The 27152-nt window shown below is 41.2% G+C and overlaps 1 protein-coding gene across 6 annotated transcripts in view; it reads left to right on the forward strand.

The window, feature by feature from the left end:
* The window catches only part of itpr3 (inositol 1,4,5-trisphosphate receptor, type 3), a 197050-nt gene that overhangs the window by 53709 nt on the left and 116189 nt on the right, over positions 1 to 27152 (forward strand). For 5 of the 6 annotated variants that reach the window (XM_086069881.1, XM_086069875.1, XM_086069876.1 and 2 more), the window contains exons 8-14: positions 707 to 853; positions 937 to 1032; positions 2216 to 2260; positions 2321 to 2463; positions 2553 to 2652; positions 17804 to 17964; positions 18034 to 18175. In XM_086069881.1, the coding sequence (XP_085926007.1) occupies positions 707 to 853; positions 937 to 1032; positions 2216 to 2260; positions 2321 to 2463; positions 2553 to 2652; positions 17804 to 17964; positions 18034 to 18175 (834 nt within the window). Of the gene's footprint in view, positions 1 to 706; positions 854 to 936; positions 1033 to 2215; positions 2261 to 2320; positions 2464 to 2552; positions 2653 to 7436; positions 11842 to 17803; positions 17965 to 18033; positions 18176 to 27152 lie in introns of those variants that run through there. The other variant, XM_086069880.1, reaches the window with a different exon arrangement.

Raw genomic sequence — 27152 nt, forward strand, 5'->3', positions numbered from 1 at the left:
GTGAGGCTTTATGACGTGAGAATAAAGGCCGCGTCCAACTGTGGCGTCCAACTGTGGCGTCAACCTCGGGATTCACCATCATCATCATCATCAATGTGCATTGGTCGATGCTTTTCGACAACTCTCCATCGCCCGATCGAATCTCCGCTTGTGCAGAAGTACCCGGTCGGTTGTGCTGCGCGTTCAACTCAAAATGTCAAACATAGCTGTTTAGATTATAACACAACTTTAATCCATTAATACCTTGTTATTTTACACATGAACCATGTAAAAATAAGAATGTTTCTGCCTCATATTTCACGTAAAAGTTGTGTTCCTAAATCCTAAAGGGGTATATTAGACATTTTTTGTGATTTTTTATTTATTTAATGGAAAAAGCGCTTTATAAATAAAGACAAAGTACTATTTATCCTTTTTTTTTTTTTGCTGGTCCGAAAAACGATCCGATCCGTGACTCAAATCCCTGATCCGATCCGAACCGTGACTTTCCTGATCCGTTACACCACTAGTACTCGCCCATCCCTATTATTTATAAAAGGAGTGCAGACGGCGTCACATTGTGCGGTTGTTAGGTTTAGCAACAGTAACTAAGGTTGGGAGCATCTTAGCCAAAGGATTCTTTCTTAGTTACATTCAGATCTCAGCATGATGCAAAATAAGGACAAAGCTGCCCAGCATTTTAACAGGATACCATTGTTTCCCGCAGGGCGATGTGGTTCGTTTGTTTCATGCTGAGCAGGAGAAGTTTCTGACATGTGACGAGTACAAGAACAAACTTCACGTTTTCCTTCGCACAACCTTGAGACAATCAGCCACGTCGGCTACCAGTTCCAATGCTTTGTGGGAGGTTGAGGTAGGAATAGCTTTGTTTAAAAAGTACTTCCTGGTAATTCTTTAAGTCTGGTTCCTCTACTTGTGTCCCAATCGCTCCTCCAGGTTGTCCATCATGATCCGTGTCGTGGAGGGGCAGGACACTGGAACAGTTTGTATCGCTTCAAACACCTTGCCACTGGAAACTACCTGGCAGCAGAGGTAACCTTTACAGTTAAACCACTGAATCACAAATCCATTTTGCTGATAAAACACACACGAGAGTTAAAAAATATATATAATAATGGTGAATGATAAATTAAGTGTTCTTTGACTCATTTGTTCCCAAAACGTATACACATGTTCTATTTTAACTTTGATGATGCTTCTGACCTGAAGAGGTTGCTTAAAGCCATGGTAGTTATTACAAAAAACGGTCAGCAGGTGTCAGCAGAGTATAAGAGATCAGCCACGGCTATGTTGCAACAAGCTCTTTTTCATAGTGTTTTCAACAGGTTTGTGAATAATGATGAAACTTTGCTATATTCTAACGCTAATTGCTGCAAAACGGAAACAGATGGAAATATACTTTTTTTCCAGATGAAAAAAGAGACTAATCTTTTGGTAGGTTCCATCTTTTTATAGCAATAGAACACAATATTCTGTGGACCTTGCAAAATCAGTCAAAACCCAGTAACACAGCTGGGAGCGATGGGGTTTACTTTAGTGAAAATGGCTGGGAGTGAATAAGTTAATTGTGCTTTATGTACACCATATGTTGCCCAAAACGCTTTACCAAGCCTCATATCGGAATATACCGACGCAATACCAGCCATGCTGCATCAGCAATTATTTTAAGAAAACGTACTCTAACTTCCAGGATTACTCCACGTACACTGTGGAATGGCAGAACTTCACTTTACCTTTCAAACTAAATTTTATATCCATCTGCTTGCATGGACTAGCTGCTTGCGAGCGCTAAGAGTATTTTCATCTCCTCTCTGGCTGCAAGTGGCTGAACACGCTTCATATGCCGCTGCGCTGAACAAACCTGCCATGCATGACTGATATCTTAATCGAGAAATATCTTGGATGGCTTGGCCACGTGCACAGAATGGGGAACGATCAGCTCCCACGTCAACTGTTGAAACTAAGGAAGATCTCGGCTCAGAATATAAGACATGGCAAAACAAAATATGAAATGGAAAGGCATAGAGAAAAAATCCTGGCAGGCAACAGCTGAAAACAAGAGTTTTGTGGAGATCTGTGATCAAATAGATGTTGATTCCATAGGACAGTCTTAGTCGTAGGATTGATTGCAAAAATATATAGGATATCTGTAGATAAATATTCAAATACTTAATTCCACCAAAAAAATTAACAATTTTTCCTCATGTCCTTACAGGAGAATCCTGGTTACCGAGGCGACAGTGCAGAGATGTCCTCCTTGGTGAGTTGGAGATAGTTGACTTTTGAAGGAGACTCAGCCTAACCTTTTACCTACATGCAGATGGAAGGCAGTCACGGCAGCAAGCGTTCGCATGGCGAGAGGATCAAGTACAAGCTGGTGGCCATGACGCATGGCAACGATATTGCCTCACTCTTTGAGCTGGATCCCACCACTTTGCAGAAAACCGACTCTTTCGTTCCGCGGTACGGGCTATTGTTTGCTGGCCTTTCAGAGTAAAATACCAGTGCTTTTAATGTGAAAAGGAGACCGTAAATTGAATGCCTACTTCCAGGAACTCATATGTCCGCTTGAGGCATCTTTGCACCAACACATGGATCCAGAGCACCAATGTCCCTATCGATGTTGATGAAGAGAGACCCATCAGACTCATGGTTGGTTCATCAAGTCTTTTACTGGCAGCTGTAGCGTAAATTGGTCTCGTCGTTTTTGATGACAAATAAAAGAACACAACTCGATATGTGTAATTCGCTTGGTCGCCTCTAGGGGCCTCTAGTCTAATTAATTTGGAGAGGCAAACAAACAACAAACCTCAGTAATAAAATTTCATGATTCGTTGGTTAAATGAAGGGTTCACATAAACACACACATTTCAGACTGGACTTGTATGTTAGTAGTAATAATAAATTAACCAGTTCTTTTTGTACAAACATACAAGTTCAATGCAGTATCTAAACTATTTTATTTGTTAATTTTCAGGAAAACAAACAAACTGAAACTGATAAAGCAAAACATGTAACCTAACTGGAATATGAAATGTAAAGCATAACTATTAAATGAAGATACTAAACTTCAACATTGATGTTTGGAAATATAAAAAACACACAATTATGCACCAGCAGTACGTTTGGTTAATTTGCAAAAGGGTGCACTTACGATGGAGCTTCGCAATGATGAACAGTGGGGAGCGATGAAAGTTCCTCTTCAAAAAGAAAAAAAAAACTGATTTGGCTGCAGAAAAATGTTGAAGCAAAAATATGAATAAGAGAGTGACAAAAAAATTTCCCCCAATGAGTTGGGCTCAAATGCAAATTTTGACTACTCCATTAGAAACGCTGAACAGGTGTCCTCGACTTTGGCTGAAGCGCAGTTGGCGCATGGGCAGAGAATCACTAGGTGGGCGTCACAAAAATAAACATACAAACGGCAGTAAAATTTAACCCAAGCCGTTAGTTGCGGAAAGCCCAAAATAAACTCCCTTAATTGAGCATTATGGGAAACAGGAAAACTCTGACGCTGTGAATCTTGAGGCAGACGGAAAAATTCTGCATGTCAAAGGACAATGATGGGAAAGAAAAAAACCCAATCAGAGGCAGCAAGGGAGAAGGTACAACGGCGTATTAGGGCCATGTATAAATATATATTTTTTTAGAGTCGCAAATTTGCGAACGGTATGGGATTTTTAATAGGTTTTAGGTGAATTAATGAGCACACACTCACACGCACGCACACACATATGCACACACACACCCGCACATGCACGTACTCACGCACATACTCACGCACAAACAAAAAAGAAAAAGAGAAAAAAAGAGAGAGAGCAATGATGATGACATGTCAAATTGGTAGATAAAAAAAAAAAGGAGTCGCAAATTTGCGACTTTATAAAGTGACACTCTATAAAGTGTCAAATTTCCGGGGGGAAAAACAACTCAGAAACTTACGAGAAATACACGTACTAATCGGATGTTTGTGCCAATACATTTCGGTTTTCAAATAAGGAGATAAAAATGTCTTTTAGTAGAGATTAACCATATGATGTTAAGCATTCACCCTTTGAAGCGTTGGGTACGGCCAGCGAAAAAAGACGCCTTGCTTTGCAAAGGTTCACAGGCTGAGGATCAAGCATTTAAGTTAATTTGTTCAAATGTATATTTACTTGTACATTTATGTTTCCAGAATTATTATTTACACATTCATACATTTTGGGATTTTTTTTGTGTTGAATCTGCTGCTGAGGGGTCTTTTTTTCTCACTCTCTTATTCATATTTTAACTTCAACATTTTTCTGCAGCCACAGGAATTATTGCGTCCCACGGCGGACATCAAAGGTGGAATTACGCCCTATAGCAAAGAAGCACTTCTTCAAAAGCAGGCAAATATTTGTGTCCAGCCGAAAGCAAAAATGAAATGAAACTGGCCGGCTCATAGCATAGCGAGTCAAAGTTAGGGAGTGTCTGCAAGTTACGTGTTACAGAGGCTCAAATTACCAGTCAAGTCGCCACTGACATTGTTCACTCTGGTCTCTAACCTGGGTGACTTTTACTCTGCTAGGCCATGCTTTATACACAATGCCTAATCCAATACTGGAAAATGAGTTATAAGTCTTGTATCACGTTAAAATCACAATAAAAATCAACCCCAAATGCTCATGTATTACATTAATGACCAAATACTAAAACGAAGAACATGTTAGCTCTAATTATAGTTTGTTAGTTTTGCAAACATAAAATGTAGTTTCAGTTCGTTTTTTTAAAAGCATTTTCGTTTTTATTTTATTTCATTAAAGAAAAAGTTTTTTGAATTTTAGTTTTAGTTATTTCTAAAATAAACTTGGTTTCCTGAAAATGCCGTCTTCTATCGCCAAATAATGCGCCTCAGCACGTCAGGTGTCATGTCCTTCCGTGTGGGGGTGGGGCAGTGGGGGGTGGCCTCTCCTTTTTTTTTTCTTCTTTTTTTTTTTTCTTAAAGAGCTCAGTATTGTTCATTCAGAAATGTCATCATCATTGCTCTTAATTTAATTGTTTTTATATATATATATATATATATATATATATATATATATATATATAAATATTATTTTTTTTGGGTATGTGGGTGAGTATGTGTATGTGCGTGCGTGCGTGTGTGCGTGCGTGTATTTGTTAGCTCACCAAAAACCTATTAGAAAAAATCCCATACCGTTCACCTAAACCGAACACCGCCGTCAGGAGACCCGAGGGGACCAAAGAAAACCAAGGAAGGTGAAATCCAGCACCGACCAGACACCACCCACCGGGCCACCCACCAGAATTCTTCCCCAACCCAAGAAACATCTAAATTCCAACAAATCCCAAAAAAATTAAAAAAAATCAGGGAGACCTCAAGAGACTGAAGGAGAGACTGAGGGAAGGAAGGAAGGACAGACGAAGCCGAGTGAGATCCACAGACACCAACCTCCACCGATTCAATGACCTGAGGAGGAAGCAGATTGTGTCTGAGTTTCGGTAGATGCTGGTGTGGTGGATCTGGCATGCATGAAAATCTCCACCAAAGAGGGGAGCCGTCGACCCCCGCCAGGACAGAGCAAGCGCAACACCTCAGGGCCCCCCAGGCCGCGGCAGCGCCAAAGGACGGCCCCCGGGCCCCGCCAGGGCCACCGGCCGGAGAGCAAACCCAGGAGCAGGAGCGCCCCCCACCCCAACACGGCCCGCGCCCCCGACCCAACGCAGCAGGACGGGGCACTGCAGGCCCGCCAGGCACCCCACCGGCCCCCAACCCCCGGGGTGGCCTCTCCTAATGTGGGCTAAAGCACGCTGAGCACAGAACATTAAAGCTGACCGAGCAGAGAGAAAGTCACCCGGATCTTTACCGTCCAGGTTAAGGACCGTCCACAACTTACATTTACAGTCTAATGTCAATGGTGACTTGACTGGTAACTTGAGCCTCTGTAACACGCAACTTGTCGACCAGAGGTGTCAAACTCATATTAGCTCAGGGGCCGCATGGAGGAAAATATATTACCAAGGGGGCCAATCGGTAAAATAATGGTATATAACTTAAAAACATCTGTATAAAATTATACGCAGATTTTCGCTATTTGTGAGCCAGCCCTAAATTACGGAGCTCAACTGTAATCAAATTGTTCCAAAAAATAACACCAATGCAAATTGAACACTTTGCCTGTATGAGTTCCAGCCGTGTTAAAGCTACCTGTTTTGCATATATATTGTTTCCAGAATGCATTATGTGGTGCAGTTAATGAAGTTATAAGGACGCTAATGCTTGTCATATGTATTTGTGTTACCAGTAATTGAATTTGTGTCGTATTTAACACGTTTATGTCGGTCTATGATTTCTAAAATGTTTTAAACAAACCATAACTTTAGGTTGTGTGTAAAATAATGACATCTAGGACGATTCCATGTACAAGTGCTTGTGAATTTACAAATTGGTCCGACAAAAAAAACAAAAACATTTTTGTCTCGTGGACCGGATTAAACTCCTTTGCGGGCCTAATCCGGCCCGCGGGCCGTACGTTTGACACACCTGTTGTAGACGGTCCCCAACTCCGACTTGCTATGAGCCGGCCGTCTGAATGTGTTATCGGCCAGTTTCATCCCCACTTTCGGCTGGACACAAATCTTTGGCAAGTCCCCCATGGCTGTACTGCTTGTGAAGAAGTGCTTCTTTGCTGTAGGGCGTTATCCTACCTTTAATGTCCGCCGTGGGACGTCATAAATCCTCGTGAGTCTCTTCGTAGTCATTGGCAGCCATGTTATTCTATGTGTGTTTAACGCACGTGATACATCACGATGATCACGTAACTCCCCAAAATGGCTGATACTGAACTTAATGCAAAAATATTCATAAAAAGTGCTATAAAATCATAATCGCTCAACATAAATTGACAATTTTTTCACAGAATAGCTGGTTAATTTTTCATAAATCTTGTGTTCCTTTAATGTGACGAGATGTAAGTGTTGGTTTATGCTGGCCTGCGCTACAAAAAACAAAAACAAATACAGTTTTCTCAGAATATCTACAGTTAAAAATTGTTGACATGCGTGTGAAGCTGGAAAGGTTTACGGAAGTATCTTCAAAAAGGCTTGATTTTCATTAGTCCATGGTATGACAGAGACAAAGTTCAGCACTCAACTGGTCAACTAGAAGTCAACTGGTCAAGCTGGTGTCCAGAGTCTTGATGAGCGGGAGGTGTTGAGTCTACTGCCTTCATGTTTAGTGAACTTTTGGAGGGCAGGGAAGTGAAGATTATAACATAGTTATTACGCTGGACACAGACAATGGATCAAGACATGGCCCATGTTCTTCAACATTATCGACTGGGAGTGCTGCTGTCCGGGCACGTGCCAAAGCAGAGGCCGAAGAGCAAATCATTCTTAAAATGGAAAAAGCACAACTAAAGGCAAAAATAGAAAAGCGATATATCTTTGGAGAGAAGCAGCTGCTGCTGTGGCCGAAGCAGAGACTCTAGAAGCTGCTGTAGAAGATAGTGAACAAGCTATTCAATTTGGACAAACCTCTTCACCCACTAGAGCGGAGCAAAAAATATGTCATCGAACAATCAAGACAATGTTCAATCACATTGCAGGAAGATGATGCTCAGGATGAAACCGGTGAGCTATACGCGGAGTCAATGTTATTTCTTGACAAGTCTGGCCAGCCATACACAGAGCCAACAATGGCACGACATCTTGACCCTCAGGACAAGACATGGATGTGTGTACCCAGTGTCAGGAAACTCTATTCAAGCTCCAGGCTTCCAAACAGAGAACAGCCCTGCCGATGCCAACCTCACCTATACATCACCAAGCAGAGTAACAGCTTATCAGCCACAACTCACTCCAGGCACTCATCCAACCCCTAAACATGTACATAACTGTCACAACATCCACCAAGCGTAGCCCACAAACCAAGGTCCTCCACATCCCACCATGCCCAGCCATACACCTTGAAACGTTCACCATGACCAGACAAGCATGAGTAAGGTTGTCAGGTTCTTAGCCCGGCGTGAGCTATTTACCACGGGAGTGACCCAATTTAACGACCAGCCGGAGAGTTGCAGAGCTTGGCAGCAATACGTTCAAAATGCAGTAGCGGAACTTGACCTGACATTCAGCGAAGAAATGGATCTGCTGATCAAGTGGCTTGGGAAAGATTCGGCAGAGCATGCAAAACGTATCAGAGCTGTCAATGCTAATCACCTCCAACAGGGACTGCAGATGATCTGGGACAGACTGGATGCATGCTATGGAGCTCCTGAAATTGTCAAAGAGGCTTTCTTCCAAGGTATCAGCAACTTCTCAAAAATCACCAACAAAGATTATGCAAAACTTCATGAGGTCAGTGGCCTCCTGATGGAACTGCAAACGGCGAAGGCGGACGGAACCCTCCCTGGCCTTCACTACCTCGACACGGCTAGAGGAATAAGTCCCCTGGTCCAGACGATGCCCTATAATCTAAAAGACAAGTGGCTGTCTGTCGAATCTGATTATAAACAACACTATCAGGTCTCATTCCCTCCCCTTCAAGATTTTTGTTGACTTACTTTTCCACCAGGCTCAACTTAGGAATGATCCCAGCTTCAACTTTGCTAGCCAAGCAGATACTACTAAGGTGGTCAAGACTTCCAAAACACATAGACAAAAGGAAATCTCAGTCCACAAGACAGAACACAGCACTAGAGCTGAGAACACTGATCGTCAGTGCCCCATCAAAAAAAAAAACTCACCTTCTACGTAAATGTTGAGCTTTCCGGAAGAAACCCATAGAGGAAAGCAAAGCATCCCTCAAAGAACATACATGCTATAAATGTTGCACATCTACAAAACACATGGCAAGGGACTGCAAGTGTACAGCCACATGTGCCGAATGCTTGAGTGAGAAACATAATTTGGCTTTTCACCCTGGACCAGCACCACATACTGAGGAGCCATTACCTTCTATAGAGCATGGCGGGGAGCCAGCCTCTACAGAATCTTCAGAGGTCACAAGCAGTTGCACGACAGTTTGTGGTGGCAATTCGGGCTACCAAATTGAATCTTTGGACGGGAAAGTCAGTCTTGCTCTTCCATGTCTTTTGGAATATAACGACTTCCCCAAAGTTTGCAAGCAGATTAACGGCCCTTGAGATGCTCCCTATGCCCAGAAACTCGACCTGGGATGGGTAAATGTCTGAAATGTTCACAAGCCTGAGACAGTTAATGTCCTGTATACGAGGACAACAGGACAGAATCGTCCCTCCATCTTAGAACCCTGCCCAAACGTCTTTCAGGTGAAAGATAAGTACGATCAGTTCCATGGAGTTGGTGATCCTAATCTACAAATCTAGATCTACACGTACTAGCAGTGGAGAAACCAAGAAGATGACAACAAGGTAGCCCCATCTATCGATGACATTTCGTTCCTGAAAATCATGGAACATAACTTGATGAAAGATAAAGACAACAGCTGGGTAGCCCTGCTGCCATTCAAGTTACCAAGGCATAGCCTTCCTGACAACAAGAGCCAAGCTTCAAACCGACTCTCATCACTGAATCTGAATCTTGAAAGGAAGCCAGTGATGAAACAGCATTTCCTTACCTTGATGGAAAAAGTGTTTCAAAAGGAACATGCGGAAGTGGCACCTCCTCTGAAGGAAGGAGAAGAACGCTGGTACTTACCGATCTTCAGTGTGTACCATCCAAAGAAACCTTTCACCCGCCGAGGCGTCCTTTCAACGGTAAATAGCATCTATGATCCCCTTGGGTTCATCGCACCAGTCACCATTCAAGGCAAAGCCATTCTCAGAGAGCTGACAAAGAACTACAGTGACCGGGACTTTGCCCTACCACAACAAATGGAAGAGAGGTGGACCACGTGGCGATTCTCTTTAGACGACCTTGTCAGTCTCCAGATACCACGGACCTCTGCAGAGACATCTTACTCAGAAATTTCATGCAGATAGTTATGTATCTTTTGTGATACCTCAACTATGACAATTGATGCTGTAGCCTATCTCCGACTAACGGATGCAGAAGGGACTGTCCATTGGGAAAGCTAAACTGGATCCCCTCCCTGAACACAGTGCCAAGACTTGAGCTTTGTGCAGCCGTCCTAGCCGTTGAACTTGCTGAGCTCATCTCCTCAGAGAACAGTAAAGTGATATGAGGCTACATCAAGAATGAGACTAGACGTTTTCATGTATACATCAGTAACAGAGTCCTGCGGATAAGGAGGTCCTCTCGCCCCAAGCAGTGGCAACACGTACCTACGGAGCAGAATCCTTCAGATACCGCCACAAGGTCCATTACTGCTGTACGTCTCCCAGGTGCCAGCTGGCTATGCAGCCCTACGTTTTTGAAACAGCCCCTGAAGTTCCAGCCTGATGACGACAACTTCAACCTGGTGAACCCTTCCTCAGACCCAGATATTTGTCACCTGGTGTGCACAATAAGTACAACCATGTTGAGCAAACACTTAGGCTCGCAACGCTTTTCCAAGTTTTCAAGCTGGAAGTCACTGACAAATGCCGTTGCTTGCCTCATTCATATTGCTCGCCTCTTTCACAAGAATCCTGCGACCAAACCAAGTGGTTGCAAGGGCTAGCATCACTGTCACATTGTGATCTCCATTGATGGACTTCTACAGTCTGAAACAACTATCATCCGCGTTCTTCAAGAAGAGATCTACACTCACGAGTACGCCTGTCAGCAAAAGGAGGAAAATCTTCAAAAAGACAGCCCTCTCAAAACTCTAGATCCCTTCATCGATGCTGATGGCCTTTTCCGAGTTGGAGGTCGTATCAGAGAAGCACAAATCCAACGAGAGGAGAAAAACCCTCTCATCATCCCTGGCCAACATCATATTGCGATACTCTTGGTTAGACACTACCATGATAAAACTCAACATCAGGGACAACTGTTCATTGAGGCAGCCGTATGCTGGTTTCTGGATAGTCGGCGGAAAAAAGCGTGTGAGCAGTGTGATCCATAAGTGTGTCACATGCCGTAAACTACGTGGCACCTTTCAAACACAGAAGATGGCTGATCTTCCGGTAGACCAGCTGTCTACGGAACCTCCATTCACAAATGTCGGCATAGATGTGTTTGGTCTACGGACTTGTGTCTTCACGCCGCACAAGGGGTGGCCTTGCACAGAGTAAGCGGTGGCAGTGTTATTTACCTGTCTGACTGTACGAGGTGTTCACGTAGACGTAATTGAATCCCTCGACACTTCAAGCTTCATAAATTCTCTTAGGCGTTTTCTCGCTTTGAGGGGGCCTGAAAAGCTCATCCGTTCTGATCGAGGAACCAACTTCGTCAGGGCTTGTAAGGAGCTGAAGATTCCTTTAAACATCGACCACTCTTTTGTTGAGAAATTCCTCCTGGACCGAGGATGTGCATGGAAGTTCAACGTTCCACATGCGTCTCACATAGGCGGCGCATTGGAGAGGATGATTGGAATAGCACGTAAGATCCTGGACTCCATGTATCTCCAGCTGGGAACTTCAAGAGTCAGTTATGAGGCACTTACCACACTAATGGCAGAGGTGATTGCTGTCATCAATGCCAGACCTCTGATTCCAGTCTCTACCGACCCAAATGAGCCCCTCATTCTTACACCAGCAACCCTCCTCACCCAGAAAATGGGTCTTCTTTCGGCCCCAGTGGGAGACTGGATCAAAGACCTCCACAAAACCCAGTGGTGCCAAGTCCAACATCTTGCTCAAACCTTTTGGGATAGATGGCAGGCTACCAGACCTTCAGCCGGGGAGCATTGTCCTTCTCAAAGACGCTTAGCTTGAAAGAAATGAATGGCCTTTGGGACTGTTTGCTCAAGTCTTCCCCAGCGACAATAGCAAGGTACGTAAAGTCAAGGTCAAGGTCCCTGAGAGAGATGGGATTAAACTCTACTAACGTCCTGTCACAGAGACGATCCTCCTCCCTCTCTCCTAACAAGAAACAGTAAGGACTGTGTTGTGGACCTTTAGGGTGTGACATTCATGTATGCCAGACAAGGAGTGTCTTGTCTCCGATAGGCAAATAATTGACTTTTAATTAGACTTCTTGTTCATATGCTGTGATTGTTTCTAGTTCTACTCTTTCCTTTAAGAGCGATTCTGAGTTGGTCACATGGTTAGATCCCGGAAGTAGTACCGTGGCTAGAACGTTGCCTCGTCTCTTTCTATCTGTCCTGTGAGCTTTGCAAACGACTAGATACATCTTGAGCATCCGTGGCATCGTCGGTATGTATCCATGTCTTCTTTTAGGTTTAATAGGCTCACAACTACCTCATTTTAGTTGTGAAATGTTGGCGATTGAAGACGTGAGATGATCGTAATACACGCTTGGCGTCATACTGGCGGCCTATTTTTCATTTGTTGTATGACACAAATACAACAAAAAAGCACTCTATTGGCCATTTTGTGTCACTATTTTTGCCATGTTAAATACAATGTTGTTTCAGTTTCATCTATTTTATAAATATACAATAATTCAGAATAAATAAATTTGACTTTTAGATTCAGTTTATTTTCAGATTTGGCAATCAATGCTACAATTCTCTGATAATGTAAGTTCATCAGATCATTTATTTCATATAATTGGTTATACACGTGCTTTTGTACTTGTCAGTTTTACCCTTCCAATTATCAATAAACCTGGAGTCAACTGGCCAAGCTGGTATCCAGAGTCCTGATGAGCGGGAGGTCTTGAGCCTACTGCCTTGGTGTTCAGGGAACTTTTGGAGGTCAGGAAAATGTTGATAAGGGAAAACAACAAGAGTAGAAGGAATTAATGACTGGGAATTTTGAAACCGACTATTCTGAGAAAGTTACCCTACTTAAAAGTTCACTGATACCTGATACCATCTGCAGACACACACTAGTTAATTTTTTGCAAATTATTTCAGCTTTGTGCTGATCGTTGTCAATTTGGAAGACAGCGACCATCATACCTATTCCTAAATCTAAAAATGCCAAGGAGCTAAGTGACTTCAGACAAGTTGCACTTAATAATAATAATAATAATGTATCGGATTTATATAGCGCTTTTCTATCTAATCAGATACTCAAAGACGCTTCACAGTGGTTGCATTATTCATGCGCTCACACATTCACACTGTGGTGGCGGTAAGCTACTTAAGTAGTGATGGAAAACGATCCTTATGTTTTTCGCGTGTTCGTATTTTCAGAATCAGACTGAAGATCGGTGAATCAGGTTTCCTTCGAAGGATTTATTTTGCAGAATATTCTGGACACAGCGGGTTTATCAAAGCACAACTGCTCCTCGCTTGCGTGTTCTTTCAGCGGACTCCCAGCATTCTTATACTATCTTGAAAAAGTATTACAACGCCTCCTTCGCCCCCTCCACAGGAAACAGCCCCCACTTCATTAAGCCCCCCCCCCCCTTTTCTCCCAGTCCTGAGTTCAATACACATGACGACAGAAGGAAGCAGATAAGACATTTTTTCATTTTTACAGCATATCATTCAAAACACATTGAGTTTAAACCCAGATACTGGCCCATTGATGTGGAACCAGAGAAGGTCCTTTAAACATGATGACATGAGCAGAAATTGTGACAGCACAGACACATCGCCAGATCAAACACAGCTTTACACAGGAAACCTTTTTAACACATTCTCTTCCTCAGCTAAGAGGAAGGAAGAATCTCCAAACGTTCCGTCACATTTAGTACACTCATCAAGCTTTACTGAGTAAGTTAATACAGTTATGACTACATCTAAACAGTTATAGCTAAAATAAAAATAGTTATAATTAAATTGAAACAACAAAATGTCAACAGTAGCTACAGCTGCCCTGGGGCAGGCTGACGGAAGCGTGGCTGCCAGTGTGCACCTACGGCCCCTCCGACCACCACCAAACATTCACACCTTCCATTCACCAGTGTGAGTAGCACTGGAGGAAATGTGTGTCAAGTGCCTTGCCCAAGGACACGACACATGACTTGGGGAGAGCGGGTATCGAACAGACGACCATCTGGTTATTGAACGACCGTCTCTACACCCTGAGCCACGGGCCACCATCCCAGCTGATGAAAGTTTTTGAAAAGGTCATAAAAGATATGGATCTTTCCCTCATAGATGGAAAATTAGACCCTTAAAATTTGCTTATCAGACTGGTTAAGGGTGTTGATAATGCCAAACTTTTTATTCTGGGCAAAGTGTGCAAGCACCTAGAGAAACCAAAATCCCATGCAAGGATTCTGTTTGCTGACTTCTCTTCTGCCTGTAATAAGATGCAGCCTCATATTTTAATTGGCCACTTCATATCGTATTATAAGTTACCTGCTTAGGTCTTAGTGTTGCTTTTAGACTTTTTAACAAAGACAATCCAGCAGGTGCTGGTAAATGGACAAATGTCCAGCACCAGGCTTTCAAGTACAGGCTCACCCCAGGACTCCTTTGCTCATTATTATGTACACAGACAGTTGCAGAATATTACAAGGAAGTTATATTGTAAATTGTATTGATGACACCACATTCTTGAGCCTTCTTCAAGAGCCAGGCTCAGATCATGGTGAAGCCTTACTCGCGTGCCAATTGGTGTGAAAATAATTTTGGGGATTTAAATGTATTTTTTTAAATTTCTCAAACACAGGCACACCCGCACACACACACACCCACACACACACCCCCACACCCACGCACACACACACACACACACACACACACACACACACACACACACACACACACACACACATATATATATATATATATATATATATATATATATATATATATATATATAATTTTAACATAATTTATCTTTCAATTTACTTCATAAGCATTCCACATGCATTCAGATAATAGTATTCAGCTTCTATTCACAACTTTCAGCTATGTACAAATATTATAAATATAAATACGCCATTAGCCATGATTTGGAACAATTCTATTTAGCTCAGTGCTTAGAGCAATTGCCTGCCACCACGAAGAACCTGGGTTCAAACCTCACTTGGACCACATTTTAGTACATTCGATGGCTAATTTTCAAATACTGTATCTTTCAATTTACTTCATGAGCACATGCATTCAAATCTTAGCATTAAGCTAATAGCATTCCCACACAATTTCTGCAGAAATTGCACTTTGTCTAGTTTACTTTAAATTATTTCTCTCATTACTGGTTTCATTGTTCCTTTGTACTAGGGTGACCAACCGTCCCGCGTAGCGCGGGCATACACAGCGTTTGAAGCTCAATTCACGCGTCCCGCAAATTGGAGCCGTGTCCTGCAAAATCAGTGCTTGTCCTAATAACAATAACGGACTTTCTGTGGTAGTCAGTCTGTGAGTCACTCACAAAAACTCCCCTTCATGGCCGCCGGACTGTTGTAAACCACAGAACCGCTGAACCACCATAGTTGTTTTTTCGTTGTTGACCCACTTCTACTCAACACTTATATGATAATAATACATGGGCAACAACTGCGTGCTAAAGATAAGTTGTAACTGGTCTGGGGACAACGCACAGGACACTGTTACCTTTGTAAGCACTTCACTTGTGATACGGCATCCCAAGTCACATTCAAGCGGTGAGTGATATATTTTTAATCTGGCAAACCATGTCTTCACAAGATCTGTGGCAGTGTTTGGAGACGGCAAGAAGTAAACAAAACATTCTAAAAAAGCTAGTGCATGGCATGAATGTCAGTACAGTGTATACAGTATATTGTAATAATTTTGTTATCCTTTAAAGCTTTAATATTATTGTGTTCAAATTTAATGAGTTTGTTTTAATGATTTTAGTATGAATCATAGCCATGAATGCAGTTGTACAGTATGAAAATGCTTAATATGAAATGATAACAAAACTTACGGGCCACCACTGCACTTTTGTTGATACACACAAACATGTGCAGAGTGTGATTTTTTTGATAGTACTTGCATTTGTGGTCTAAACATTTCAATTCAATTTATTTCATTCATTTGTAAAAAAAAAAAAAAAAAAAGACAATATAAGGCAATATTGAAATTCTAAGTAAAGTAAAATAAATGAAAGGGGATAGAAAGAAGTGAAACGTGTTTTGTCTGATCAATACAAAGAAAAAAGAAAAAAAATACAAAATGAATGCCAGAGAGTGGTCAAGACGCTTTCAGTATAAGGATTCTACAAATTCAACTGTGTGTCCTTGTGCTATATATATATTTTCAATAACTGTGCTTTTATATATATAAAAAAATAAAAAATACAAATAGACTGAGAACATTTTGTTTTACAATCCAAATTATTCCACAGACTGACACCTTGAGGTGAAATACATTGTTCTTTTTGTTTTGTTCTATGTTTAGGTTTTGAAAAAACGTCTGTTCCTCTTAATTTGTACACTTTCCCTTTTTAGAAATTTGGTATGTATATTAACTGGTTAAATTTTATGATGGGCTTTATACAATATTTTAAGGCGGTTAAACTCCATCAATTCATAAAAATATTTGTTGTATAAATAATAGATTGTGTGGTCTCTGTATCCACAACCGCAAACAACACGAACAGCACATTTCTGTAAAAGAAAGATGGATTCAGTGTAGGTTTTGGCTGCACACCCCCACACTTCAATGCAATAGGTCAGGTATGGAACAATCAATGAATTATATAACAATAACAAAGCATTCGTGTTCAATGATTCTTTAACCTTGTGTAACATGGCTACGGTTTGTGACACCTTAGATTAACTTGACATTTTTAGTATATAAGATGTGAATGTATATTTATGGTGTATGATGTGTAGGCACTTGTACAACAAATATTAATCAAAAACACTGTAGTATGTATCAGTAATATAATTAATATGCTGTGAAATGTGAATATTTACTTTGCAAGTAAATTTATGTGTGCAGCCCTAAATTTTCTTCCTGTGCTCCTAAAATTTTAAGTGAGGGACTACCACGCTCCTCGCAAAAAATGTTAGTCTGCAGCCCTGATATATGTGCTAGAAATGGATAAACCACAATCAGTGAGTCGGCCCACGGGGATCGCTGAGGAGTGTCTCACATTCACACCTCAGAAACGTACCCCTTGTTTTAGGCTTATTAGCAGTTGGTCACCCTACTTTATACTGTCTGTTCTTATCACTTAGTCTTATTGTATATTGCTTATATTATCCTACCAATTGTAGGCTCTCTAGGCTAAGACATTTCTCCCTGTCCTATGCATTTGATGTGTGTCTTGATGTATGCTGCTCATTCATTCGTTAATGGACTGACGGTAGGTGTGTGTGCAGACTGGAAAGCTACAAATGAATTGCCCCTTGTGGGATAAATAAAGTTGTCTGAATCTGAATCTGAGACAACAGCAGGAAGCAGAGCTTGAGGTGGCAAGAAAGGAAGATGTTGAGCTTCTCTTCAAGAGTGACCAGGTTGGATAGGATTCATCAGAGGACAGCCAAGGTTAGATGTTTCGTAGACATAGTTAGAGATGGCAGACAATGACGATTTGGATGTTGAAGATGTTGCTACCCAATAAGAGAGGTTAAAGTACCACATGAATGTCACACCCACCTAAGTGGGCCAAAATTTGTTCTCCGCATTGAGGAATACCTCAGAAAAGGTTGATGATGTAGTGAGAGAAGGCATGAGTGCACTTGAAGTTAGAGAGGAGGATATTGAAGATAGGCTTACATGGAAAATATCATGCATGTGACACCCTCTAACCGGACAATCTAAAAGGAAAGAAAAAAACAAAACACATTAAAATTAGCTATTTTACATATTTTGCACGTCTGTGTAAAATAAAAGTTAATTGTGACAAACACAAAGTTTGCCTACCCCTGGTGTGGAAGTTTGACATTGTCTTTCTTGTAGTTAGGAACGTGTCCCACCAAAGAGGACAAGGAGGCATTCGCCATTGTCTCGGTTCCTGTGATGGAGATTCGGGATCTAGACTTTGCCAACGATGCAAGCGCCATGTTGAGCACGGTGGTGGATCAGTTCAGTCAGGGCTTCATCAGCCAAAATGACCGCCGGTGAGACACTTGTCACATTGATGCCGCATGAGAATGTTCTTTGTACATGTTCACTTTTGTCTTTGACAGCTTTGCTATCAAGCTGCTAGAGGATGTGGTGTTCTTCGTGGCAGACACAGTCAGTAGTGGCCAGCCAGTTTTGGACGTCACCATGACCAGAGCCAACCGTGAGAGGCAGAAACTGATGAGGGAGCAGAACATCCTCAAGCAGGCAAGGAACATCTTGGACAGATTACACAATCTCTGCTGGACCCAATGTCTAAGTGTATCCTTAACTTTAGGACATTAGGTGGCCACTTCTTTTTTTTTTTTTTAAACATTCACATTGAAACTTTCTTTTATATCAACACCTCCAAAATTGGTTTGTTGAATATACAGTGGATCTTTTTCCCCCCCAGACATTTAAAAAAATGTTTGCAAGAGCATGTCACCTCTCATTTTAACAGGACCTCCTCTGCTCCACAGTAACGATGGTTGTTACGCACTTTTACTCATGCTAAACTAATCTACTTGTCCCAGAATAAGCAAAATGGACTGTTGTAATTTTGCCCATTAGTCAGACGTAATCCTGGGTGCGCCTGGTTAGTAGATTAAGTTCCACTTCTGTTTGTGTCAGTAATCAGCTTTTCACCGATTTTTGCATGTGCAAACCTTTAGTCAACTCAACTTCATTCATAGAGCACTTTAAAAACACCCATTGCTGCATACAAAGTGATGTTCATGGAGAAAAAAAATCAGACACAAAAATAAACAAAACCATAAAATAATGATATAAAACAGCAAAAAACATACTAAATTGTGGCTTGTTCAATACCCTGGTTTTTAAAACAACTCACTGCAGAGTGATTGTCAGACAGGAATCTAGTTACACATCATATCGGGGGCGCTAATGTTTTTATCATGCCCTGAAAGCCCTCATTCTCCACAACGCAGTATGGCTTAAGTCTTTAACAATAAACCGGGTTATTAACGTCGTTATTACCTTTTGTCTGGTCAAATTGAGGGTGTTTTAATTGGAACAAGTCCTGTCTGTCTGTGTGATTGCACACCGGATCCATGCCGGTGTCGCGACAAAACAGCATACCCGTAGAAGTAGCATACCTTGCACTTCTGTGCATGCTCTGTAGGAAACAGGTCATGCGCAGTAAGAACAGGTTGGGTGTTTGGTTGAGTTTAGGGTGAGGCAACAGATAGAGTTTACTATAGGGGTATGCTGATCTGACGAGATATGCTGATCTGACAGAACACCGGCTCATCAAGTGTGTACGTACATCTGATGTTCTCGCGGTTGACAGTCTTTGTACATGGTGACACTTTTATCCAGCATTCCATAGTTCATATAAAATAAACATCTCTTCCATACTTTGGACATTAAACATGCACGTTGTGACTGTTGTCCGCTTCTCTGTACATCTTTCCTCCTAAAAGCAAAGCGCTACCTGACGTCACATATTTGCGACAAGTCTCACGTGACTTTTTTTTCCACCCACGCACAACAAACACGGTCTCCCAGGCGAAGTCTCGCGTGATCTAGGCTATGTTCACACTGCAGGTCTTAATGCTCAATTCCGATGTTTTGGTAAAATCCGATTTTTTTTCAGTAACCGTTCACATTACCTATTATTGCGACCTCAGTCTGTCTGCTGTATGGACGTAATGCGTCCCCAAAGTGACCCGCATGCGCAGAAGAAGATACAACGTCACTCACAACGCTGTGTTTGCGTAAGTAAATACATATGGACCATACATATTTACAGAGGTGGGTAGTAACGAGTTACATTGACTCAGTTTACTTGAGTAACTTTTTGAAAAAAAGTGTACTTCTAAGAATAGTTTTACCACACAATACTTTTTGCTTTTACTTGAGTAAATGTGTGAAAAAGTAATGCTACTCTTACTCCGCTATATTGGGCTACATTAGAGTCTTTACCCGCTGCCCCATTCATACATGAGATTTATCGTATTTTCACGTAAGCGCGCCGCTTGACTGACTGTGTGGGAGCATTTCCGCGGACACGCGCCACCGTTTACTTTTGGAGGGAGCGTCATCTTCGCATATTAGCGTCAATCAAACATTTAATTTGTAAGTGGGTCGTTAAGCTCTGAAACAAGGAAAAGAAAAGAGAAAAAAAGGAGGACACTGCCCATGCCTGCTTTAACATCATGGCAGAAGTTAGAACATAAGTCATGGAGAGATAGAGCGAAAAGGGGAGGAGCACCAGTGCGGGAGGAAAACGGGACAGGGGGAAAGGAGAAGCTGTCGGAGAACTTGCGACCAAGTAGAAGAAGCTAGGGTAGATGTGATAGATGTGACAGGTAGACAGTCAAAACCGCTGGTGCAGTGCACACACGTGCTGGCCAATATATGTAAAGTGTTGCACACATTTATATTTTCTTATGTTCTAAGACAATAAAACGTTACAGAATTTTTTTAAATACTATTATATATGTCAAAATGAAGCAATGTCAGATGACATTGATTTATTATAAAAAATTTTAAATAAATCAGACTTCCTGTTCAAGCAGTTATTCAGTACTTGAGTATTCTTTTCAGTGAATACTTTTTTACTTGCATTTGAGTGATTTTTTGATGACTACTTTTTACTTGAGTAATATTAATTTGAAGTAACGCTATTCTTACTTGAGTAACATTTTTGGCTACTCTACCCACCTCTGCGTATGGTCCAGCGTGTCAGGGCCACGGACTTTTATAAGTTCGTTGCGGGGCTCATATTTTTACCATCTCTTATCTACAGAGGACTGATGCGGGAGGAGGTAGAAATCATATTTTGTGAAAATGAGCGCCTCATCTCATAGGGACTTCTCCTTTTTTTTTCTCTCCCTTACAGTGCCGCGCATAATAAATGAGCCGTCTTAGTAATATCACCACCACAAATGTCATCTTTATACTTCATGTTTCAAGTGGGATTAAATTGAAGTCAAATATAAAGTCACAACTGTTACTCGAAACAACTTTGCCGATTCCCGTACGTCTCCCGAGCCGTGCAGACCTCGCGGATGCGTCAAGCATAAATCAAGCTTAATGCCCCCTCCCACGCAGAGCACATATTGGACTTTTCATGACATTGAGGTCGGATATATGCAACCTGGCCAGTGACTGTATCATTAATTTGAGGACCACAACGGTTTTCAACTTCCTCTGCTGCTATTATAGTGAATGTGGACTGATCATGTTGCTTTTGTGTGAATGTGTACTTTGTTTTTTCCACTTACCAATCCACGGATCGTGCACGATGTGAACCTTAAATGACTAAATATATGAATAAATAAATAAAAGTGAAAATAAGGCGGCAAGCTGCTTTAAGTAGCCAAAGCTGCCCTGGGGCAGGCTGACGGAAGCGTGGCTGCCAGTGTCTGTTTATATATATATATATATATATATATATATATCCCTAAATAAATAAAAGTTAAAAAAATAAATAAATACAAAACGAGATTCCAAAATTTTATATAAAAATTAATGTTGAAATTAATACAGAATAAATATAATTAAATATAAATCAATAAATAAAACGCTCTGCATTCACATTTATTTATTTCATGCTGCAGAAGCTCTGTCAGGTCAAAATGTTATTCAAATGAGGGGACGGTCCTAAGCGTGTGTTCCTTGGGTTGGGCTCCGCCGTTGCAAACTGCCTTTCAATGGTCGAGTGAGCGGCTTAGCGAACAAGGAAGTATCGACGGCTTGCGTGGAGAGCTCCAGCATTGGACGACTATCTTGTCCACTGTCACTACGACTTGTTGTCGAGCAACTCAAGTCATAAGCGAGCTCAACCCAAGACACGCTTAGGACCACCCCCTCATTTGGATAACATTTCTACCTGATAGAGCGTCTGCAGCATGAAATAAATAAATGTGAGAGCAAAACGTTTTCATTTATTGATCGATATTTAATTCTATTTATATACACGGAGTCCTCGAGTTACGTCGCACGTGACCTATGTCGTTTCGACTTTACGGCGCCCGTGCCTTGTCCTTATTACCAATCAATCAGTTTGAATTAGCTCTACTCTGCCGTCCGTCAGCAATTAATGTCTGTGCAGAAACACGAGATATTGGTTCCGGGCTCATTTAAATTATGTTTTTTTTTAAATTACTGTACAAAGTATTTTGATGTAAATATCGACTTTAAAGGGGAAATCCGACTTAAGTCGAAATTCGGGTTACATTGCCAGCGTAGGTACGGAACTCCACCAAAACTTGAGGACTACCGGTATTTATTTTTATATTTATTTTGACATTACATTTTTATTTTATTTATTTAGGGATATATATATATATTATTATTATTTTTTTCATTTACATTATTTTTTTGTATTTAATTGTAGAATTAAATTTTTTATATGTTTTTATTTTCACTTTTATTCATTTATTTATTTATTTAGTCATTTATAGATCTGAACCAACCATGGATCAATAATAATGATCCGTTGCACCACTACTTGCTGATGATAAATAAGTCTTTTACTTTATAAAAGACTGATAAAGTTAGGCCAGAATGTACATGAGCAGTCTAATTAACAATATCAATCAAGTCTGTCTGACATCACCGGGGGCAGTGAGACCAGTCCATTTTGATTTAGGCCTACCGGCCTGGCCGGGCCCGCCCCGTCGCCTGACCACACCTGGCTATCACGTAGCTCTGTCACTGATGTTGATTGGTTCAGTTTTTTATCTATATTGCAAATTGATTATTGGATTGCTCCATCTAAATTGTGGGCCGGTCTGTTGGATAAAATTGAGGAAAATAATAATGAAATTGCATGACATCGGCCCCAAAAGACGCTGGCCCACAGACCTGGACCAGTCTTTATTTTAAATAAAACTGGGTTGTACATCTTTCAGTCCCTATTGCGGGGTTTCCTTTATGCTCTGCCCCTCCCCCAGGCACCACATGGAACTTATTAGATATTTATTTAATTTGTTTTAGCCCACAAGGCATTTTAATCCTATTTAGTTCTCACTTAACATTTGCTCATATGGTCCCTTTTTGTCCGTTAATAAATAATGAAACAAATTCACCTGTTCTCTGAGACGCATAAACAGAGCTTTTAAGGGGCCAGTAAACTATGCCCATATTTGGACTTCCTGCATCGTGCATCATCTGTGTGTTAAACTGTCAATATGTGCACTAATGCAACAGTTAAATACCCAACTGAAAACTGAGAAAAGGAGATGGTAAATGTGTGGAGTTGTTTGTAAATTTGACTGATGTAATGAAGACATGAATGTGGAAATGTAATGAGTGTGTGCGTGGCGCGCGCTAGCTTCTTATGCTGCATTCACACTAAAAGCAGGGGCGGTGCATTTGCATTGTAGTCAATGTACTTAGTGCGGACTGGCACGAAAGTTCATGGGGCGGTGTGGAGGACGCGTTTAGAGCGCTAGGATGCAATGCGGCGCACCAAAATCCGCACATTCGTGACAAAAATTCTCACTCGCATATTCACCAAAGTTGAAACATTTAAACTTTTTTCGCTTTTCGCCTCGCGGTAGCCAATCAGCTTTGAGTACGGTCTGTCACACACCGTGTCCTATCCTGTCTGTTGCAACAACACGGCCAGCCGGGATAAATGGTGAGCAAGGAAGTAGCATACAAATGCTGGTAAGTGTATTTACTTGCTGTTGAACTGTACCCAGGTAACAGTAGTGCTTTTCATCCATGCCAAAGCTATTTAGCCCGAATGCCGACCACTGGATTGCCACTAAAAAAGCGGAAGTGCTAAATCACGTACCTCAGAAAAGGCGCTGCTGGAGAAAATAGTGCCCCGGCTGTATAGTGCCAGGAAAGTAGTGGAAGTAGTCATCGGTGCTCTCTTTGGTTGACTCGCTAAAGTGCTCTACTGTGGTTGTTCACCAAGGGACACGCCTCCTCCTCAACGGTGCACGAATGAGCGGCAATCGTACCAAACAAACTACGTGGTGAAACGCTAGGAAGCGTTCCAGATCGCTGTCTTGCTTTTGTTGTGAATGTAGGTTCATGGACGTTGTGTCTCAGTCCCACAGACCGCATGACGTTTTTATTTCACGAATCGCCACGCTGTGTGTGTGCATGTGTATCTGTAGTTTTTATTATTATTATTTTCAGTGTTGAAACTACCGCCCTTAAATTCGTTACGTTATATAACAAAACTACTTTTTGCTCTGACTTCTAACGTAACTCTTTACATTTTCCCATTCTATAACGGCCCTATAGTTATTGTACAAGCGTTACTTAAGTTATTTATGTGATCCAAGTGAAAAATTTCTCCCTGCAGCCCCGTGGCACGCAATTTTCATAATGTCCCATCTTGCGAGTTTCCGTAGTTCTGTAGTAGGTGCTTATAATGTTTACGGAAGACAGACGCCAGGAGCTGTTAGGATTACTATAAAAACATCTCTCTCCCCTCATCGTGCGTGTTCGGGCATTTGGTGTTAGTGTTGTGCGTGCGCGCGCTTATAACTCATGTTATGAAGCGGACAGATATAACGGATTTCAACGACGACGTGCGCCGTATGTCGCTCGATTGCTCTGTTGCCCGGGGCAGCCTTGGTTCTATTACTAAATCACTTTGTGCTTAAAAAGACTTATTCCCTCAGGAGGCAGATCCGACACGAACGCAAGTGGCCCTGTACTTCCTACTTCCTTTACTCGGTGACCGAGCGGGGGTCACATGACTACAGGGAATGCGCAAAAAGCGTTTCCATTAAAAATTTGTACATTTCCAAACATGACACAGAATCCAAAGTAATGACAGAATTTCTATACAGTTGTGCATTTCCTCATTTGAAGGAAAGCAACATAGCGCAATTGAATTAAAGTACAAAAAGGGATTACGTCAATAAGGAATAATCGTGCTCCAGGACCAGACGGAATTCCGAGTGAGTTCTATAAAAATATAGTGAGCCCATATCTCCATAAAACATTTACTCAAGCTCTTTTTGATCAGGTCCTTCCACCAACACACACAGGCAGTTATAATTTTGATACATAAAAAGGGTAAAGGTAGTGAAGAGGTGGGCTTTTATCGGCCTATTTCGTTATTGAATCTTGATGGGAAATTATATTCCAAAGTCTTAGCCAATAGATTGAGCCAGTTCCTGAATTGTCTGGTGCACCCAGACCAGACCGGGTTTATACCAGGGAGGAACTCTTTTTCTAATCTGTTTAACATCATATATTCTAAAAGTAGACTTAACGAGGACCTAGCAGTTTTGTCATTGGATGCTGAAAAAGCATTTGACCAAATAGAATGGTCGTACTTGTTTGAAATCTTACACAGGTATAAACTTGGTGATCCTTTTATCTTAATGGTTAAATTGCTTTACACCAACACATCCTCTCGGGTTTTTACAAACCAAATATTCTCTCCACGTTTTGCTTTACATAGGGGAACAAGACTTGCAATTGCAAGCAATTGAGCCGCTTGCAAAAAGCATTTGTTCAGACCCGTCAATTTTTGGTTTTGACACAGAGAACGCATCAAATAAAATGTTGTTATATGCAGATGACGTGCTACTATTTATCACTCAACCAAAAACCACCATCCCTGCTCTTTTGAGTAAAATAGACTAGTTTGGCTCGTTATCTGGATATTGGATAAACTTGAATAAGAGTAAACCTTTGCCTGTACGTATAATCAACTCCGCTTGGTTATAAAGTCAACCTTTCAGCATCACCCAGGATCAATTTACATATTTAGGTATTCAAGTGACAAAACGGCATACTTCTCTATACGAGGAAAAATGTTCACCTTTAATGTCTAAATTGCAATCAGATATGACTTTCTGGGACATGCTTCGTATTTCATTAATTGGTTGGGTCAATACTATAAAAATGTTGTTGTTTTTTACCCCAAATTCTCTACTTGTTTCAGAACCTTCTAGTGTTTCTGCCGAAATATTTTTTTAAACGATTAAATTGTATTATTATTCCATTTTTATGGAGTTACAAATTACACAGATTTGCCAGACGACATCTTAGCAAACCTAAAAAGGAAGGGGAACTGGCACTCCCAGTCTTCTTGAATTACTATTGGGCTTCACATATTCGGCTTATGACTTTTTGATTTGGTAAAAGTATGCAGCGTCACTCGTATCTGGAAATGGAACAGGAGGCCTGCCGACCTTATTCATTGGGTGCTCTTCTTCTGTCTCCTACGCCAATTGGAAAGACACTATACCAGGACAATTTTGTGATTCATAATACTGTACGATTTTTTTAAACAAATCCAAACACATTTTAAGATCAAGTCTCTATCGCTCATCATTACAATTGCAGAGAATCCATCCTTCAAACCATCACTTTTAGACCAAACATTTAAAACTCAGAGACAAAACGGTATTTACACTATTCGTGACCTATATTTTGAGGGGGAGTTTGCCTCACTTAAGCAGGTTCAAGAAATGTACAACCTTCTAGGCTGTGACTTTTTCAGATACCTACAGATAAGGGATTATGTTAGGAGACATCGGCACGACATTTAGGCTTTGCCACCACCAATCTTGATGAATGCCTTACATATGATCCAAATTCAGAGAAACTAATCTCTCGTACCTATGCTAATTTGTTATTATTGGAGCCAGTTAAATCTGTGTTAATAAAATCCAAGTGGGAGGAAGAATTGGGTATGACTGAGGCACAATGGGAAGAAGGGTTGAAGTATATTAATAGATGCTCTTGTAATGCAAGGCACTGTTTAATCCAGTTTAAGATTCATCGCCTTCATTTTTCTAGAGCAAGGTTACATGCCATCTATCCAGAGGTCTCCTCCACCTGTGTGAAATGTTCCTTATCAGAGGACACTCCCAGCCATAGTTTTGTTCTGTGTCCAAAGGTTTGTGGATACTGGACAGATGTTTTGGAAATGATGTCTTAAATCCTTCATATTCAATTGGAACCTGAACCTTTAGTGATTATTCTTGGATGTTCTGATAACATTGTAAATGTGTGTCATGCAGAACGATGTTTAATTTCTTACTTGTATTGTAATTGCAAAAAATATATATATTTCTAATGCACTGGAAAAAGAAGGACACACCATCTCCAAGACACTGGCTGAAATACTTCTATTTCGACACGTCTCAAAAACCACCATGAGAGCCTTAAAACTTTTTTGCGATGTTTGAGAGTTGTTTTTTTTAGCCTGTATTTCCATTACTAGCTTCCTTTTGCGTAAAACTGAGGG

Source organism: Leptonotus elevatus, chromosome 2 (genome assembly GCF_054856555.1).
Source record: "Leptonotus elevatus isolate MCC_2025b chromosome 2, RoL_Lele_1.0, whole genome shotgun sequence".
Classification (NCBI taxonomy): Eukaryota; Metazoa; Chordata; class Actinopteri; order Syngnathiformes; family Syngnathidae; genus Leptonotus; species Leptonotus elevatus.